Source organism: Dysidea avara, chromosome 13, assembly GCF_963678975.1.
Source record: "Dysidea avara chromosome 13, odDysAvar1.4, whole genome shotgun sequence".
Lineage (NCBI taxonomy): Eukaryota > Metazoa > Porifera > Demospongiae > Dictyoceratida > Dysideidae > Dysidea > Dysidea avara.
Genome location: NC_089284.1, coordinates 18,699,327 through 18,715,264, shown reverse-complemented (window position 1 = coordinate 18,715,264; position 15,938 = coordinate 18,699,327). Strand labels below are relative to the sequence as shown.

The window sequence follows — 15,938 nt, the reverse complement described above, 5'->3', positions numbered from 1 at the left end:
TATTTGTATGGATGCTGGTGTGAGAGGATCAGACAGTTGTGTAAATTGTCGTGGAGGTAGTGAAACATTAAAGATACTTCACCACTATCAACTACAAGTGACTCGTGTTGATCCTACTTTGATTGGTGAGGTTGACGACAGTGGATTAGTGGCCTTGATTGAAATGAACTTGTTATCAACGGGTGATCACTTAGTGTTGGTTGGTGGCGGATCATTCCAGAACCAAACTAAAAGTCATTTCATTAAATACCATGACAACTATGTTAATAGAATACATGAAGTGTGCACAAAAAGATAATAGTAATTGAACATTGTGTAATTCAAAATAAATTAGACAAATCAAATCCATTTACAATCAAGGTTATACAGAAATGATTGTTTCCCAATAGTGGCTGGATGGTAGCTACCTGCAATAGAACAAGTAAGCGTATTATTGTACATTAGTATTGTCTTTGCTAAAAGGAAGAAAAAAAAGTTGATTTAGTAACAGCTTCTTTCAAGACTTGCAGTAATCACAACTAACAAGGAAGATTTCTCTAATATAGTTTAGTAGTATATGAAACAAGGTTACACATGCAGTACTGCTGATTAGTCTGTGTAACCAGACCAGTGCAGGGGATTATCAATTACAAGCGCCCACACACGGATTATAAACACCTGAGCTGCACAGATGTTTATGATCTCTAACCAATAAGCCCCTGCACTGAAATAGTGGTGATTAACTACTGATGTATACCTGGTCCTGGCAAGTCATGTTGAGTAGCAGTTAGTTTGTTACTATTCCATCTACCGGTAGTGGAGACAAACACTGCCCCAGATGACTCATGTTTGGCAGAATCCTTATAATCCACCACCTCATAATGACCAGGACCAGGAGGTGGTGGGTCAGGGAGCAGGGGGATGGCAGGAGCTGAGAATGTCAGTAAATGTCTTGACCTGCACATACAATACTAGTAGTAACTCTCCTTAGGCAATGTTGTATACATATTTACCGGTACATAAATACTCTAATAAAACATGCACCTAAATTAAACAGTCCAAATCAATTTCAGATATAAAGGAAGGAGTGCTCAAGAGTCTACTGTAACCACACTACTACCTCTGTTGTTGGTGCTGCTGGTACGAGGGTTGTATAACTTGTAGCTGTGTAGGTGGATTGTATGCTCCAGGTCCTGGACCCTGTAACAAGCGAGTAAAGTTGTAGTCAGCCATTACAAACAGGAAGCGACCTCTCTGGGAGTGAACATCTCATTTCTCTTGAGGACTGTCTTGAATGATGACACATGACACTGTGGTGTTGCCCTGGTAACACTGTCCTTCACATTGTACTGACCTGTACTAATGGGATAGATTGGTTGCTATGGCTACCAAACATACCTGGAGCAGGGTTGTTAACAGTAAACAATTTGTATGGCTCATTCCTCTTGTATTGTGATCTGAATGCTGCACATGCTCCTGATTTGTTGGAGGTATCAACCTGTAATTACACAACCTCACTACACACAAAATCACAAAATACATGATATCATTCCATATGTAAACGCACATAATTTATTAAACTGTTTGAGAACAGTTGATAACAGTCAGTACACTTTAAAAACACAGTGGCATAGCCTTATGTGCTTAACAGGTTTAATATTTAAGCATTGTTCTTTTAAAACATAATTGGTTCAACCTTAACACCACACACACACAAGTTACATACCATAACATCATAACTATTAGGGGCAGGTACTCTGCTAGGTCTCTTGTCATCATCCACTGCTGATGCAATAGGTCCATGGAAGTTGCTACAATGAATGTGTCATCTGGCTAGTACTATGGCTGACATTTAATAATGAATTTGCCACCCACAAAATTACCATTTTTAATGCATTTCTTGACAGTAAATAAATACAAATCATCCTAGCATGGTTAAACACATCTACAATATAACCTTGGTTACCCGACCTCCTGTTTATCAATTATGTAGGTGTACGTTCTATTAGAGTATTTGAATAAAAAGCAATGGCTCAATTGAGACACTTGCCAGTGAAGTTCAGATAACTAAGGCTCTAGTACAAGGGTTAAGTTGCTTATCAGCAGACATGGATGATCAGTCCCTTGTAATGTAACAACATACCTTGTTACTGGTGACTTGTTGAATGTGTGCTGTTTAGGAAGTAGTAATGGATTGTAGCTACCTGTATTAACATATTGTCCCCGTCAGTACCCATTGAACTGCACTGACCTGGACCGAGTTGTGTTGTCCTTGAATGTGAGAACCTTTTAGTCTGTTAACAACTAATCATCAAAGCACATACAATAATGAATGTACCTTAGAGGCCAATCCTCCTGTCCCCTGTTTAGAAAAAGATGCATTATATTGCTGCTCTGTTTCATTTAGAGTGTGAGACCCGTAACTCCCAGGTCCAGGGTTCTCATTCTACCAAAACATAAAACACACATTGTAGTCATTGTGTTATCTTACCAGACTGAGGTGGTCAGCAAATCGTGGTGCTTGCTGTTGGAAACCTTTCTTCTCAATTGTGGTGTGGAATACAGTCTGGTATTTACTAGGTATTGAGGCAGGTCTTAGTGACCCCTTGCTCCCCTTCTCAAAATATTTCTCTACAAATGCTAATAAGATAGTTTAAGTAACAACATCATCAGCTATATACATCGCACCTCTGTCTGATCTACCAATACACACTCTACCAGCCACTAAGCCTCCTGCGGTACGCCTCATTTTATTATCCACTTTAATTCCATCAGAGATGACGCCATAAGATTGTGGCGAGCGAGGAGGGAGCGAGGGAGGCTGGAAAACCACCGCCATTCCACACAACGAATATATTAGAACATAACTGCAATACTATTTCTATAGCAACTACATCACGTGCGATCACGTGGCAAGTCGCTAGTGAAGTAAAGCAGCAGAAGACACCAACAAGTTAGTGTGTGTTGTAGCCCATTGTATTAACAAGTAGGTTAGGTTAGGTAGGGTTCGTAGTGACCATCAGTATATTAGTGTGGGGGGCGTTATTTGAAATACATCTCGTTTATAAATGTGAATTAAAGGCCTGTTACTTCACGTTTGTGACACCTCGTTCAACTAGCGTGTGTGTATACAGTTATGACTGAGCCAGCAGCAGCAGCAGCGGGTAGGGCAACTAAACTGGAGACGACTCAGTATGGAGGATATACCGGACCAGATGCGATGTACGTGAAGTTGATATCGAGTGATGACCACGAGTTTATTATTAAGAGAGAACACGCGTTAACCTCTGGTACCATAAAGTCAATGTTGAGTGGACCTGGTGAGTTTATGTGTTGCCATCTTGTTTGACTATTATTCCATAGAGTATAGAGAGCCATAACGGCCTGGGATAGAAAACTTAAGTTTTACAGACGCACTCCTCACCTACAGTTCCGTTTACACCTTTTGGAAACTCTTATAAATGTTTGTAGAGTGAAGTTGTTTACTGTGGGGTTTATAGTAGCACAAAGCAACTTCATAGCTCAAAGCAGAGCCGTCTAATCATTGTCGATGCCACAAATTCGCACTTCAAAGAACATACATCATCTTGGAAGTTAAACACGTTTTGTCACTTTCAGTCATAACGACCAGAGGACTTTATCATTGATGTTTTAATGCGTTTTGGGGTGCATGACATCCATCAGTGAAGGGTTAGATCTGTCAAGAATTATCCAACTACATTCTTGTCACTGGTAAGATGTGCCACAATGGTGTAGGTGAGGAGTGCACACAAGAATAAAGCTCTACCGGGCAGTGCATAATTGATAGATACATGATTGAGCATTACCAGAGATTAATACAAACCATTGAGTGGTACTAGTGTGTGATAAAGAATCACAGAAGACTCTTTGCCACAACAAAATTTAATTTTAAAAGGACAGTACATACATTGTGAAGTTTATGACGCAACATTACCTAATTGCATGGCGTAGAATTAATCATGTATAGACTATTGTGGAATCTATGCAACACAGGAAGTCACTGTAAATGTGAGCTTGTTACATAATTTGCCACATTTTCAAAGTAGTTGCATCACGTTTTCAGTTTTTGCTTGGCGGTCTTGCATTGCATTGCAAAGATCACGCAAACGACTGTGAACCTACTGTGAAAGCATAGCATAGTGAGGCACAGCTGTATGAAATTAATGCTACACAACAACCTATGTTTGTATCACAACCAGGTGAATGGTCAGACTGCTACCATAGTCACTGTGATTGTCATGAGGTGGCTGTTTTACCCTCTGTTACAGTGTTGTGCAGCTGAAAAAACATTAGACTATACTTTATGTGGCTAACTAGTGATGTACAAGCGTGGATCCTACCATAGATAATATACACCCCACACTGGATTGGAAACTTCTAAGCGCCACCTAATCTATCTGGTGAGTAGTAGGTGTACTGCTATAGAATGTAAAGCTTGGCCTATTCATAGTGGGTGTACTGATGTGTATTAGCTAGAAGTTTGACAAGCGTGAAAGGTTGATACAAGAGGCGGGATTTGTGGACTTGACTAAACAGGAGCAAATGTACCATGAAACACATACCAGTACACATAGTGTTGGTTAGTAAAATGCATCAGCCTTAAACTAGACTTGTTCACCCTGCCATTTTCACAAACATGTTCAAATACTTTTTATACAGAAAACACCTATACCATTAGTGTTTCAAAACTTCAGGAGCGAAACGCAGATAGTCAGTTTTGTATGGGCACTATACGTGTACTTCCAGTCCAGGTAGGGGTGTCTATTATCTATGATCCTACCATTCCTGGTAACTCACCATAAAAACGCGTATAATTCTGGTTATGCAATGATTTCACTAGTAGTGAAATAATGCAGAATTGAATGGCTTCGATTCCGAAATAAATTACATGATAGTTTTCTATCCCCCCTTGATTGTGCTAACTCCAGACCATTCAATAAGGCCAACAATTAGGTGCATATGTGTGCCATATGTGTTGGAAAGTTCTGAATACATTATTACAAAGTTGTCACATTGTCTAATGGCAAAGTTTCCCATATCTTTGTGTGATCCAGAGTTGCTATTACTATCTTGCCAGAGGGGAAGACCTAGCTGGTTACTAGTCTGGTACATCCTGTCTGTTAGGGCTTATCGATTTAGAGATTATAGAGCGCTTATAATCTTTAATCGCTAAACCCCAGTGGTTAGGGTTTGCAATTTACCAGACTAGCTGATTACCGGTTGGAATAAGTGCCATACTGATCACATGTCCAGTATATGTATCAAAACATTGGCTACGTATATGGAGGGTTAAGATCTGAATTTGCTATAATAACATCAAGAGTACATAATAATAGAAGAGGGAGGAGAGTATCTAACTCTCATTATAATCCATACAAACACACTGCGTTCAATCCATAAAATTTCTAGTAATAAATCAATACCTTTAAGGGTGCTCTGGATATTTGAAGCCATACAATGCGTGATTTTGTACTGCCTCTTATAACCAGACAAGGTGTAAAATGAATCCATATGGTACTTACCGTATAGTAAAAAACTTTGGCGGTAAAAAACTTTGACGAATTTGGTGAATAGCATTCAATTCGCCAAAGTTTTTTTCGCCAATTATTTTACGAGCACATTGAGGAACTAGAACTTGAGATGAATGCTAGTTCGTACCACCACGCAATAAAGATCGAGCTGACTTATGAGATCATTCCTAGGAATTTGTCCCACTGTTCAGTGTAAGCACTCCTTTGGATAGAATTTCCAGCCGGCTTCCCGGCCGTTCGCACCTCAGCTAGTTCATCGTCTCGCGGTGGATTTGGCCAAATGCTTTGATATACGTGATAACCTCTGCTACTGGAGTTCACTGGAAAAGTAAATACGGTCACTTTCTGAATCGAAGGAGATAGCCGTGAAGCACGCGCCTTTGCTACCACGTTGCTAGATCGGTAGCTACAAAAGTACTGCTACAACAACAACGCTAGCTACCTATACACTTACTACACTACTTAACTGATGAGTTGACACCTTGTTGTTTAATATCCTTACGTACCGTACAGTAAAATTTTTGACGGTAATAACTTTGGCGAGTATTATTTCAATCGCCAAAGTTTTTTCCGCCAATTTTTTCAACAGAAAGGTTTCGTCACACTTTTTTACCGCCAAAGTTTCTTACTATACGGTATATTGGTAGTGGTTCCCCTTCTCTTCAACACAAACCAAACAGAATTTCACCACTTTACCGTTCTATAGCTACATGAAATTCTTTCCAGAGCGCTTAAATTGAAACTAGTCCTTCATCTTTACCACTAGAGCGCTGGAAATTGCGCTAAATATACTAAAGGTTACAACTCACATATCTATGAAAGGTATTAATCCATAGCTTACATTGATAATAAGTAAGCCCTGAAAGTGTGTTTCACTAACCAAACCCTCGTGTTTCCATTGCCATTACTCGCGAAGCCATAGTGCTATAGACAAAATCTTTTCATAGTCCTGTAGAGAATTTATCTGCCTATCTCCATGCAAAATTTGAAGCTTTTACGGCTATCACTCAAAAACTAGTTTTATTTTTAGTAAACATGTGCAAAGATTGCGTGTGCACAACATTATTGATATAATAACCACACAAATTCCTATTAACCGCAATCACCAACTTTTCAAAATAACATGTCATAAATGCTGTTCAAAACACAAAGAAGCTCTGTTTTCTCTTCTTCACACACGGGAACAGCTTGCTATGCCTGGAGTCTCCAGCAAGCCGCTCTTCATTAGGTTACCTTAGGCACTTAGGTTACCTTAGGCACACCATCATCAGCGCCTTGTGATTCCAGCTGGTAACATAGTTCCCTACATAAGCAGCTTACAATTACAATACAAACTACCAGCATACCCTATCACTCGAGAAAACAAGGCACGAACGCATGTTAGCTACAAGTGAAACATGCGTTCACACTTATAATAACACTTACTTCTAATAACACTTACTTTTAGACTAATTCACGCTAGTGTAACTCTTGATCCATCAGACAATCATTTGTTAACACTTCAGCGATGATTTTAAAGTGAAAAACATGCTGCTCTTCCTCGTGTTAACATACTACAAGTATTACAAGTATGCATAGTAGTAATGCCAATTATGATGCAACAGCTGCAAGTGGTTTCTGGGCTGGCACTTAAACGGCTTCAAATATCAGGAAATTCAGCTAATGGAAGCCATATGGAAAAGAAGCCATAATGTTACCACAAGAATTCATTTATTGCATCATGTGATTAGATTTATGCAATAACAATATGGCTACGATGCGTGTTACAGCGCGTGGCTTTGTAGTAAGAAGAAATTCGTTATTGTTTAGAGAGTAATAGTGAAGAAGACATTCACAGAAGTAAGTAGAGTGGCAAAGAATGTTTCTTTAAGACAATTCGCATCTTTCGCGCAAAGTTTTGGCGGCAAGGATAATTTGTGGTTTTAGTATGGTATCCTAAATGGTGAGTAGAGCATTTCTGCGTCAGTTTTCTTTAGTATACTAACGAGTTAGACCTCTGTATTTGTGCTGGCTTATGTAATATACGTAGGAGTAGTGACCTACCGTGTAAAGAAATGGCTTCTGTGGCTGTAGCGAATAGTACGGGCAATGTTTCACAACTCTGCGGGTTACAAGAAATTTGTAATTGTTAATAGCTCTGTTGCGTTAATAGCTACCTAGTCTTCTGTGCTATTGGTCACTAACTAGTAGTCTGTGCTAACATCTAGTGTTGCAATAGTGGCCTAATACTTGTTCTATTTATTGCAAGTTGACGCCAAATAGTTACTTCGAAGGTGCTGGTAACTTGCGATGTAACTCAGCAAATAAAGAGTTCACTTATCTGAATTTATCGCTGATAGTAGGAGATACCTTGCTCTTTCAATTGCAATCAAACATCAGTGTGTAACATGTAAGGTCTGTGTGCTAGAACTGTAGTTTGTAGAGGATGCGTTTAATTGGATTTTAAATTGGATTTTAAATGACTTCTGGTATGCCTAACCTTAAGTGAACAGAAGACTGTTGATATTTCCTAATTGAAGCAGTAGAAGTGCTCAAGCCATTTGTCACCTTTGGTGGCTATAGTTGATTGCGCAAGGTCTGAGCACAGTGAGTTTGGTGAATCCACTGAAGTTAGACACTCTCCTCCCTACTCTATTATTATGTACTCTTGATAACATCAATAACCTGATTACAAGCTTATTTTGACCCACATGTGAAACAACACAGTGTGTTGTAACTGAGCTATCAAACAGTACGGACCCCCTAAAATGACACGCCACTTTTAATAATTATTCTAGAAACAGCTTACTTGACTAAAATCACCTTTACGGAATAATATCAGTCCATCTAACATCAAATGCAAAACACTTACAGGCGGCTGAAAATATAATTATAAAAAAATTGCCCAGACTCAAATTTTTATCTGCCAACCTGCCTGACCACAGTTGCAAGGCTGTAGGCCAAACAAACCAGCATACGACCACCATTTTACACCACAACAAACTCGCCAGTGGGATGTGCCTTTTGGGGTTCCAACAAGTGTGTGTCCTCTGCACCTTTTATCTTCAGTCAGGCTGGATGTTTTCTTTAAAGGTGGACCGATACTGATTTTTTCCAATAATTTCGATACCGAGTACTATGACTATTATTTATGCCGATTCCGATTCCGATACCGATATTTTTGTATATTTATTTCATTCATTTGTAATTTTGACAACTTGTACATGTAATGAAAGTTATGAAACATTTTTGTACTTTTTCATAGTGTATACAATTTTATTATAATGATTCAAAAGTTAAAACCTGTTGTTTGATTGCTTTCTTGATTATATGCTTCCTAGTCATTCTTTAAAAACATGTTCTTGTTTAGAAATAGTAACATTTCCACTTTTTCTGCATCTAGCTTTGTTCTTTTATCAGTAACAATGTTGCCAGCTGTACTGAACAGCCTCTCCGACGGAATAGTTGTACATGGTGGTGCCAAGTACTTTCGAGCTAAAGTAGCAAGTAAAGGCCATGATGCCTGTTTCTCATTCCAATATACTAGTGGATTACTGTGCTGAGGAGCATTGGCTTCACTGAGGTAAGCATTCACCATCTTTTGGCTAATTGTGTAATCATTATCAGGCTCAGCATCATGCACCTTTACCATTTCATCAACCTGCGCCCACAAAACACTTGCAGAATCATCCTGTCGACGTCGCTTGGCTACTGACTCTAATGAGCTTGGGTTAGCCTCAGACTGGTTGGACTCCAGATAATCTTCACATGTAGATATCAGCATTTCTTTAGAAGAAACCATTCTCGACTGGCTAGAAAATACCCTTTCCTTAAATCTCGGGTCTAACAATGTGGACAAGCAGTAAAGATCTTCAGTTCCACAACTTGCAAAACGGCTTTGCATGGATAGCAACATCTTCCGCTTCATAGCCATGATTCCATGGTCTTCTTCATCTACCTGGAGCAGTTTATTAAGTGAGTTCACAATAGGTATAAACAGAGCAATAGAGGAAGAGTTACTGCTTATGTCTTCAGTTGCCTCCTCAAATGGCTGCAGCAACTTAATCACCTTTTCCGCCAATTTCCACTGAGCAGCACTGAGATCGAATGATGCACCAGCCTCTGCATTAGCAGCACTGATAGCTTTCCGTTGCTCAACAAGCCTCTTCAACATGTAGTAGCTGCTGTTCCATCTGGTTGGCTCATCTTGGTATAATGCACACACTTTTAGCTCCAATTGGGCCTGTATTCTCTGAAGCAAATGGAAAGCAACATTTGAGTGCTTGTAGTGCCCAACTATCCTCCTTCCAGCAGCTAGAAGATCTTGAACATCCCGCTGTGCTAACACGCCATCATGTATTACACGCTGAAGACTGTGAGCTAGGCAAGTAATGCTAGGGACACCACAGCTGTTAAACCCTGCAACAAAATTGGATCCACCATCTCGCAAAGCACAAACAATTTTGGATTCAATTTTCCACTCACACACACAATCAGAAGGACGCGACCATTCTAAACAATCTTCGAGCGTTGCTTGTGAGGAACTTGCTTGTTGTTGGGCACTGACTTTTTTCTTGCTGGCAGCCTTTTCACTTTCCTCGAGTTCCCTTAACTTATCTGGGTGACGATTTTTTAAATGCTTCCGTAAATTGGAAGTGTTAAATGAATTTGTTTTGTCTCCTCCACGAGCTACATTCTCATTGCATTCATGACAAACAGCCTTCTTGTTGTCAGAGACAGAAATTGAGAAATAATTCCATACTTCGCTTTTTTTTTGTCCAACGTTCGACATTTCTAATCAGTACGCTCTAATAGGAAACTCCATTAGTATCGAGCCTTTAATTATTTCGATACCAATCTTAGCCGATACCACGAGTATCGATACCGATACGGGTATCGGTATCGGTCCACCTTTAGTTTTCTTCTCTTTATGCAACGAAAACCATATTGAGGTGTTAATTTTCTGTAATAACACTTTCCTTGAGCAGCATATTTAGATGCCACAAAATTATTTAAAGCTCTTACAAAGACTAAACACCTGGTAGATGCCTGTACAATGGATTCAAGGCCACGCCCATTAGCAATCTTAGTTGATTATTAACAATCGAGCACAAAGACACACTTCTTAACAATCTAACACATACCTTATTAGTTTAGCTGTATTTATAGCACAGTGAAATAAGGAATTGTGACCATTCCTTATACAGCAGTCACTCTAATGGAACAGTCACATGTGTATAGCTGTATGCTATATAACAACACCAAAAAACCAAACACACTAGCAGACTTGGGGCCAGGTACATTGAATTTTCCAAGTACAAGTACTCCAGCGACAATCAAGAGAGTACTTAAGTAAAGCACAAGTACATGCTGGAAGTACTCAAGTAAAGTACAAGTACATTTTGCTGTAGCAAAATATATACTGGATTCAGTGTATTGTGGTATGTAAGTGTACCTAGTGGGGTTGGTACTTTCAGGTTTTTGTCAACCATTCACTCTCTTAAACACTTAAAATGCACTATCTTAAGCAGCAGCATTGTTTTTATTTGCCAGAATGCTATGACATCATTATTCGTGGCTACGTGATACATAGTAGTCGGTGATTATTGAAATTGGCCCCATTCAAAATGGCATCTGAAAAGTGGGCGTGGTTTTGGATAGTGTCTATTGTACAATGCACCTTCATGCAATTTTGTTATGTACCCACTGTGTACAAACTGCGTACATTGTTTGCAGTACTTACAAGTACTTAAGTACTCAAGTACATAGCAAAGTACTCGAGTATAAGTACAAGTACACTGGGGAAATTAAGAAAGTATTTGAGTAAAGTACAAGTACTTTCAAATCTGTACTTAAGTATAAATACTCATGTACTTGGCCCCATGTCTGGACACTAGTATATTTAAAATCATTAATTTTAAAAATGAAGCACTATTATGCGAAACCCTCAAGAAATTGAATAAACATGATGTACTATCTCCAGATCCACGTTTAATATACTAGTAGTAGGTTGTATACAATAACTGGACTGGACTACTGGAAACCTCTGTACATAGCTGAATGTTGACTAATCTGGCATGATCACACCTTTCTTTTGTTTGTGTGTGGGGGAGTGGTCTAACTAGCATACTTACAACCAGTTGCCCAAATATTTGGTTTAAAAAGGGAAAACACCCGAGTCCAGTCCACCAGTCCAGTCCAGTGATTGTATACAACCCTAGTAGTATTAACTACTGACTTATACCAATTGCTGTTCTAAATTTTTCTTGTAACTAGCTAGGTTATTCAATATACCATGTCAGGTCATTGTCACCCCTTCCAGGTCAGATGAATGGAAATGAGGCAAATGAAGTTCGGTTCAGGGAAATACCGTAAGTGATGACCTAATTGTTACTGGTGGTGTTCATGTTACTGTAGGTCTCATGTACTTAGCAAAGTTTGCACTTATTTTGCCTACAAAGTGCGTTACACCAATAGTAGTACAGAAATCCCAGATTACCCTATATCACCTGAAATTGCAATGGAGTTATTGATGGCTGCCAACTTTTTAGACTGCTAGACTTGTCATATGTGTGCATTGTAATTATGTAATTGGTATATGATTTGTGACTCGTCAGGACAATGTAATAATATTAAAGAAATACACTAATATAACAAATGAGTTATTTGGGCTGTGTTTCAGAGTCACTAACACTTCTAATGTAGATTTCATCCTTCTGTTTCTCATGGCCTTCAAGGGGTAGGATATGTGATGATGCTACAGCGATCATGTTTCCTTCGTTGTTGAACGCCAGAGATGATATATCAGTTGGGAAACGGTGGAACTGACAAAGACGCTTCTTGTTAAATGGATCCCAAATGTTCACAAACCCATCTCCCCCACCAGTAGCAAACGTGTTGTGGATGTTATGGAAAGATATCGCAGTGACTGGGTAAATATGTTCTATCCCATCTTCCTTTAAGCGATGACACTTGAAGGCATATTTTTTCTTCTGCACATCTTGGTCAACATCAAGGAATTCTACTGCCACACGACCCTCAATGGAACACAACACAAAGCCATCATTGGTTGGGAAACTACTAACACATCTTGTTTGGAATTTGAGACTCGACTGACGTCTCTGTTCAGCAAACTGCATGTTCTTCAGATTCCATACTAATACCTTCCTATTTGATGTTGCCACTATCAACCGTTCACCGCACACTGACATACTGTAAACCTTCTCTCCACTTTGGTCATAGGTACCAATACAGTGCTTCTGACGAGTATCCCATAGTTTAACAGTCTTATCCCAGCTACCTGTAGCACACACACCCAGTTCTGGGCAGTACTCAACACATTTGATAGCATCTAGGTGTTTACCAACTGGCATCTCCATCATCGAGTTGAAATCAAATGTTTTTAGTGACTTGTCAAGTCCTCCACTGAACGAATGACTAGGATCAGAGAAACAACAATCAAGTACCGCCCCCGAATGATTGTAGGACACTTTCAGATGAGAGCTCGAAGCAATGTCATAAAGGCGTACACTCTTATCCCAAGATGACGACATCAACATGCGAGTATTGGGGTCTGGAGCGAACGTAACCTTAGTAATCCCATCAGTATGAGTGTCGTTCAGTTTATACTCCGTTTGCTTCGCCATGATCCCTACAAACACGATGGTGCTCGTCAAATAGAATAAATATTTTCAAATATTACACTAAAAATGCATATCCTACGCTACAGAGACACATGCATGAATACGTTACATAGTGTACCTCAGCGTATTCCTCTCTCTGTCCCTGCAACTGGAGTTGTATATAAATCTTCCCGCTCAAATATATCACGTGCACAACTGGTAAAGCTAGCGTGCAGTTTTGAGCGGGAAGTTTGGTAGGACGTCTAGTAAGCGTGTGTTGCTCTTTTGCCTCTGCAACGTTTTTTTCTTCATATTTTGCACATTTACATTACCTGTGTGTAGGTCAGCGTTAGATAATGGCGAGCAAGGAAGAAGCACCACTCGGTATGTTATCCGTTTATGGTGTGATTTTATTATACAACAACAGGTCTACTTGACCAGCCAGTATTACTGGAAGGGAAGAGGAAGCGAACAGTTAGTCAACTATATAACGTGGCGGAGACTAGTAAAAAAAAGAAGACATTGGAACAACACGTTGGTAGTGGGACCAAACTGCAGAACATTCCGTCAGGTAACGCCCAGTTTATTCTATTCTGATGACAAACGAAATGTGTTGGTTATACTGTATTTGAACCACTTTGTGAGAGAATCAGCATAGCCAAGTGGCTAGAGCACCAGCCTGGTAATCGACAGGTTCTATGCCCAGTTGTTGTTTCCTTGATAAAGAAACTTATATTCTACCCAGCTGTTAAATGGTGTCAACTGGGGAAGCAGCCCACCACTACTTAGGTGTTAAGAGTTAGCACAGGCAAATCCTCCTGGGGCAGAACAGGAGGCTATGTCATGTCTCAGGTGAAGGTATGGACACTTCACCCAGCATGTGAGACATGGACAGCAGGCATTTGCTTCCCTGGTTAACCCCAGTTACCTATTGATGTTAAAGGGGTTCACTGGACATGACCATGCTAGTACATTATCCGAAGGTTGTGTGTGTGTTGTTCCCTTGTAGTTGAGGTGATGATTAGCCAGAGGTGCAGAATTGATGACCTGAGGATGTTGTATCAGATTTGTTTTGGTGTTAATGGCAAGGTGAGGTACCACTAACCCCAGGGTAGATATACTGTGGTTGTTATAGAGTAATGCTGTCAAGAAAGACCTCAAAGACTTTCAAGGGTTTGGATTCAACAAATCCAGTGACCAGTATAGTAAGAAGAGAAAGGTGTTAGCCCAGTAAGTCTCTAATACAGTAGTTTCACATACATGCATATTGCGTGGCCGCTCGACAGGTACTCAAAGAGTGGTCTTGTTAGTCAGTTCTGTACCCCATTGTGTCTCCAACGTACTGGTAGTAAGGATGAACTAATTGATCGTATCCTGGATTTCTTGTTGAACCCATCTGATGCCGGTCTGGTGAGTGATAATAGTTATGCTGTATAGTTTGTGACTATCCATAATAGTTGTATTATGTGTAATTATCTGATGGAGTGTAAGTATAATTTGTGATTAATAGTCCAACCCTCCTTGCCCGCCCTGTGTGCTCAGGTGAAGCCTGCTGCAGCTAAGAAGACTCCAAAGCCTAGAGAATCAAAGAAGCCACAAAAGTCAAAGAGGACAAAATCAAAAGAAGAATCAGTGGAATCAAAGTCACAGGAAGAGTCAAAGTCCACAGAACCAGAGACAACCAGTGAGTCAGTTGAAGAATCAAAGAATGAAGAGAAGTCATCTCCAGATGTTTCTACTGCAGTAAGTTAGAGGGTGGGACAGGTGTGTGACTTGTATATTGTTTATTATAGGATGATGCTGCTGCTGAAGAATAACTGCTGTTGCTGCTATATAGTACCACTATCAGCTATTTTATATCTCTGTATACTTGTGTGTATGTAATGTCTTTGATATAAGAGATAGTGTTTTAAGGTGTGTTAGAATAGGGCAGTTGTGTGGAGGAGAGTGATTTTTATCAAGTTATTCATTTCAGCAGTAATGGTTGTTTCACAGGCCTGAGGGACCTATTAAGTACAGCTGTACATAGAAAATTTTGACAGCCTTATTTAATGCTATATTGTTTGCCCATAAATCTTGAAACGCTGGCTGCTGCAAACTGAAAGAAGCTGTCATTTCAAGTACTTGCACTCCTTTGCTACTAATTTTTTTGCTTACATTTTTATTGATGTGCCAACTTACTGACTCTGTGCTCAAGATCTTTTGCCCATGAAAACAATCAAGTTGAAGTGGTGGAAAATCAGGACACTACTGGTTGGTGCCACAAGTTGTGTAGCAAAGTAGAGGAGGGACAATCTGGAGGCAAGGAAATGGTGAAACCAGGGAACAGAAATAAGTGCCATTGGAGAATTTGTATTGGCTAAAATTATAAACTGAAAGGCTCCGTGATCTTCACTCCATTAGCAGCAGTGCTCTCTTCCCTATGCCTGCTTGTCCTCCATTTTGTACATCAAGTTATTTATCACATGACAAAGTGTCCGATAGATTGTGTCAAACCATCGGGGTTGATTTTGAATTATAGTTTAATTTATAGTTTTTAGCCATACCTTTCCAAAATAGGTTCTATGACTAATCCTTGAAGCCTCCATGACAAGGACAGATTTTGGTCCCTACAGACCTGGCTGTACCTTTAATGTCTGAAACTGGTCAGTTTTATTGTATGCTAACCCAACAGGTTTGTGTGATAATATACCTACAGCTACTATCACATAGGTAACTCATAATCAGGGAAGTATGTGCACAGCCGGCTCACTATTCACTACAAGCTGTCAGTGTAAGATAATACTCTCAAGAGTATTACAATCTT

The 15,938-nt window shown here is 39.7% G+C and overlaps 4 protein-coding genes across 5 annotated transcripts; 2 read left to right on the top strand and 2 right to left on the bottom strand.

Moving 5' to 3' along the window:
- Nucleotides 1-252: 252 nt before the first annotated feature.
- LOC136242068 (O(6)-methylguanine-induced apoptosis 2-like) lies at nucleotides 253-2,873 on the bottom strand. Its single transcript, XM_066033448.1, has 11 exons — nucleotides 2,668-2,873; nucleotides 2,471-2,619; nucleotides 2,318-2,425; nucleotides 2,231-2,273; nucleotides 2,123-2,183; nucleotides 1,706-1,790; nucleotides 1,378-1,477; nucleotides 1,230-1,333; nucleotides 1,100-1,179; nucleotides 737-936; nucleotides 253-407 (listed from the first exon to the last, which is right to left on the bottom strand). The coding sequence occupies exons 1-11, from the start codon at nucleotides 2,816-2,818 to the stop codon at nucleotides 340-342; spliced, it is 1,149 nt and encodes a 382-aa protein (XP_065889520.1). The 5' UTR covers nucleotides 2,819-2,873; the 3' UTR covers nucleotides 253-339.
- On the top strand, nucleotides 2,816-12,168 carry LOC136242078 (elongin-C-like). The gene is made up of 4 exons (XM_066033458.1): nucleotides 2,816-2,932; nucleotides 3,114-3,299; nucleotides 11,833-11,881; nucleotides 11,928-12,168. Exons 2-4 carry the CDS (start codon nucleotides 3,116-3,118, stop codon nucleotides 12,067-12,069), a joined length of 375 nt encoding a protein of 124 aa, XP_065889530.1. The 5' UTR covers nucleotides 2,816-2,932; nucleotides 3,114-3,115; the 3' UTR covers nucleotides 12,070-12,168.
- On the bottom strand, nucleotides 12,113-13,431 carry LOC136242071 (mitotic checkpoint protein BUB3-like). Its single transcript, XM_066033451.1, has 2 exons — nucleotides 13,272-13,431; nucleotides 12,113-13,161 (listed from the first exon to the last, which is right to left on the bottom strand). Exon 2 carries the CDS (start codon nucleotides 13,154-13,156, stop codon nucleotides 12,173-12,175), a length of 984 nt encoding a protein of 327 aa, XP_065889523.1. The 5' UTR covers nucleotides 13,157-13,161; nucleotides 13,272-13,431; the 3' UTR covers nucleotides 12,113-12,172.
- On the top strand, nucleotides 13,325-15,045 carry LOC136242072 (protein DEK-like). Of its 2 annotated transcripts, XM_066033453.1 has the most exons (8): nucleotides 13,343-13,386; nucleotides 13,475-13,516; nucleotides 13,560-13,703; nucleotides 14,142-14,221; nucleotides 14,268-14,362; nucleotides 14,419-14,542; nucleotides 14,675-14,875; nucleotides 14,926-15,045. In XM_066033453.1, exons 2-8 carry the CDS (start codon nucleotides 13,489-13,491, stop codon nucleotides 14,947-14,949), a joined length of 696 nt encoding a protein of 231 aa, XP_065889525.1. In that variant the 5' UTR covers nucleotides 13,343-13,386; nucleotides 13,475-13,488; the 3' UTR covers nucleotides 14,950-15,045. The 2 variants fall into 2 exon arrangements, with proteins under 2 accessions (XP_065889524.1, XP_065889525.1); XM_066033452.1 differs by having other exon boundaries at nucleotides 13,325-13,516.
- The last annotated feature ends 893 nt before the right edge of the window (nucleotides 15,046-15,938 follow it).

Excerpts from the sequence above, each read along its gene's own strand:
- LOC136242068 (XM_066033448.1), bottom strand. The coding sequence starts at position 2,818 with ATGGCGGTGGTTTTCCAGCCTCCCTCGCTCCCTCCTCGCTCGCCACAA. Across the intron at positions 2,274-2,317 it reads CAGGAGGATTGGCCTCTAAG|ACTAAAAGGTTCTCACATTC; the intron begins GTACATTCATTA and ends AGTTGTTAACAG. Across the intron at positions 1,180-1,229 it reads AGATGTTCACTCCCAGAGAG|GGTCCAGGACCTGGAGCATA; the intron begins GTCGCTTCCTGT and ends CGCTTGTTACAG.
- LOC136242078 (XM_066033458.1), top strand. The coding sequence starts at position 3,116 with ATGACTGAGCCAGCAGCAGCAGCAGCGGGTAGGGCAACTAAACTGGAG. Across the intron at positions 3,300-11,832 it reads GTCAATGTTGAGTGGACCTG|GTCAGATGAATGGAAATGAG; the intron begins GTGAGTTTATGT and ends CACCCCTTCCAG. Across the intron at positions 11,882-11,927 it reads GTTCGGTTCAGGGAAATACC|GTCTCATGTACTTAGCAAAG; the intron begins GTAAGTGATGAC and ends ATGTTACTGTAG.
- LOC136242071 (XM_066033451.1), bottom strand. The coding sequence starts at position 13,156 with ATGGCGAAGCAAACGGAGTATAAACTGAACGACACTCATACTGATGGG.
- LOC136242072 (XM_066033452.1), top strand. The coding sequence starts at position 13,489 with ATGGCGAGCAAGGAAGAAGCACCACTCG. Across the intron at positions 13,517-13,559 it reads CAAGGAAGAAGCACCACTCG|GTCTACTTGACCAGCCAGTA; the intron begins GTATGTTATCCG and ends ATACAACAACAG. Across the intron at positions 14,543-14,674 it reads ACCCATCTGATGCCGGTCTG|GTGAAGCCTGCTGCAGCTAA; the intron begins GTGAGTGATAAT and ends CTGTGTGCTCAG.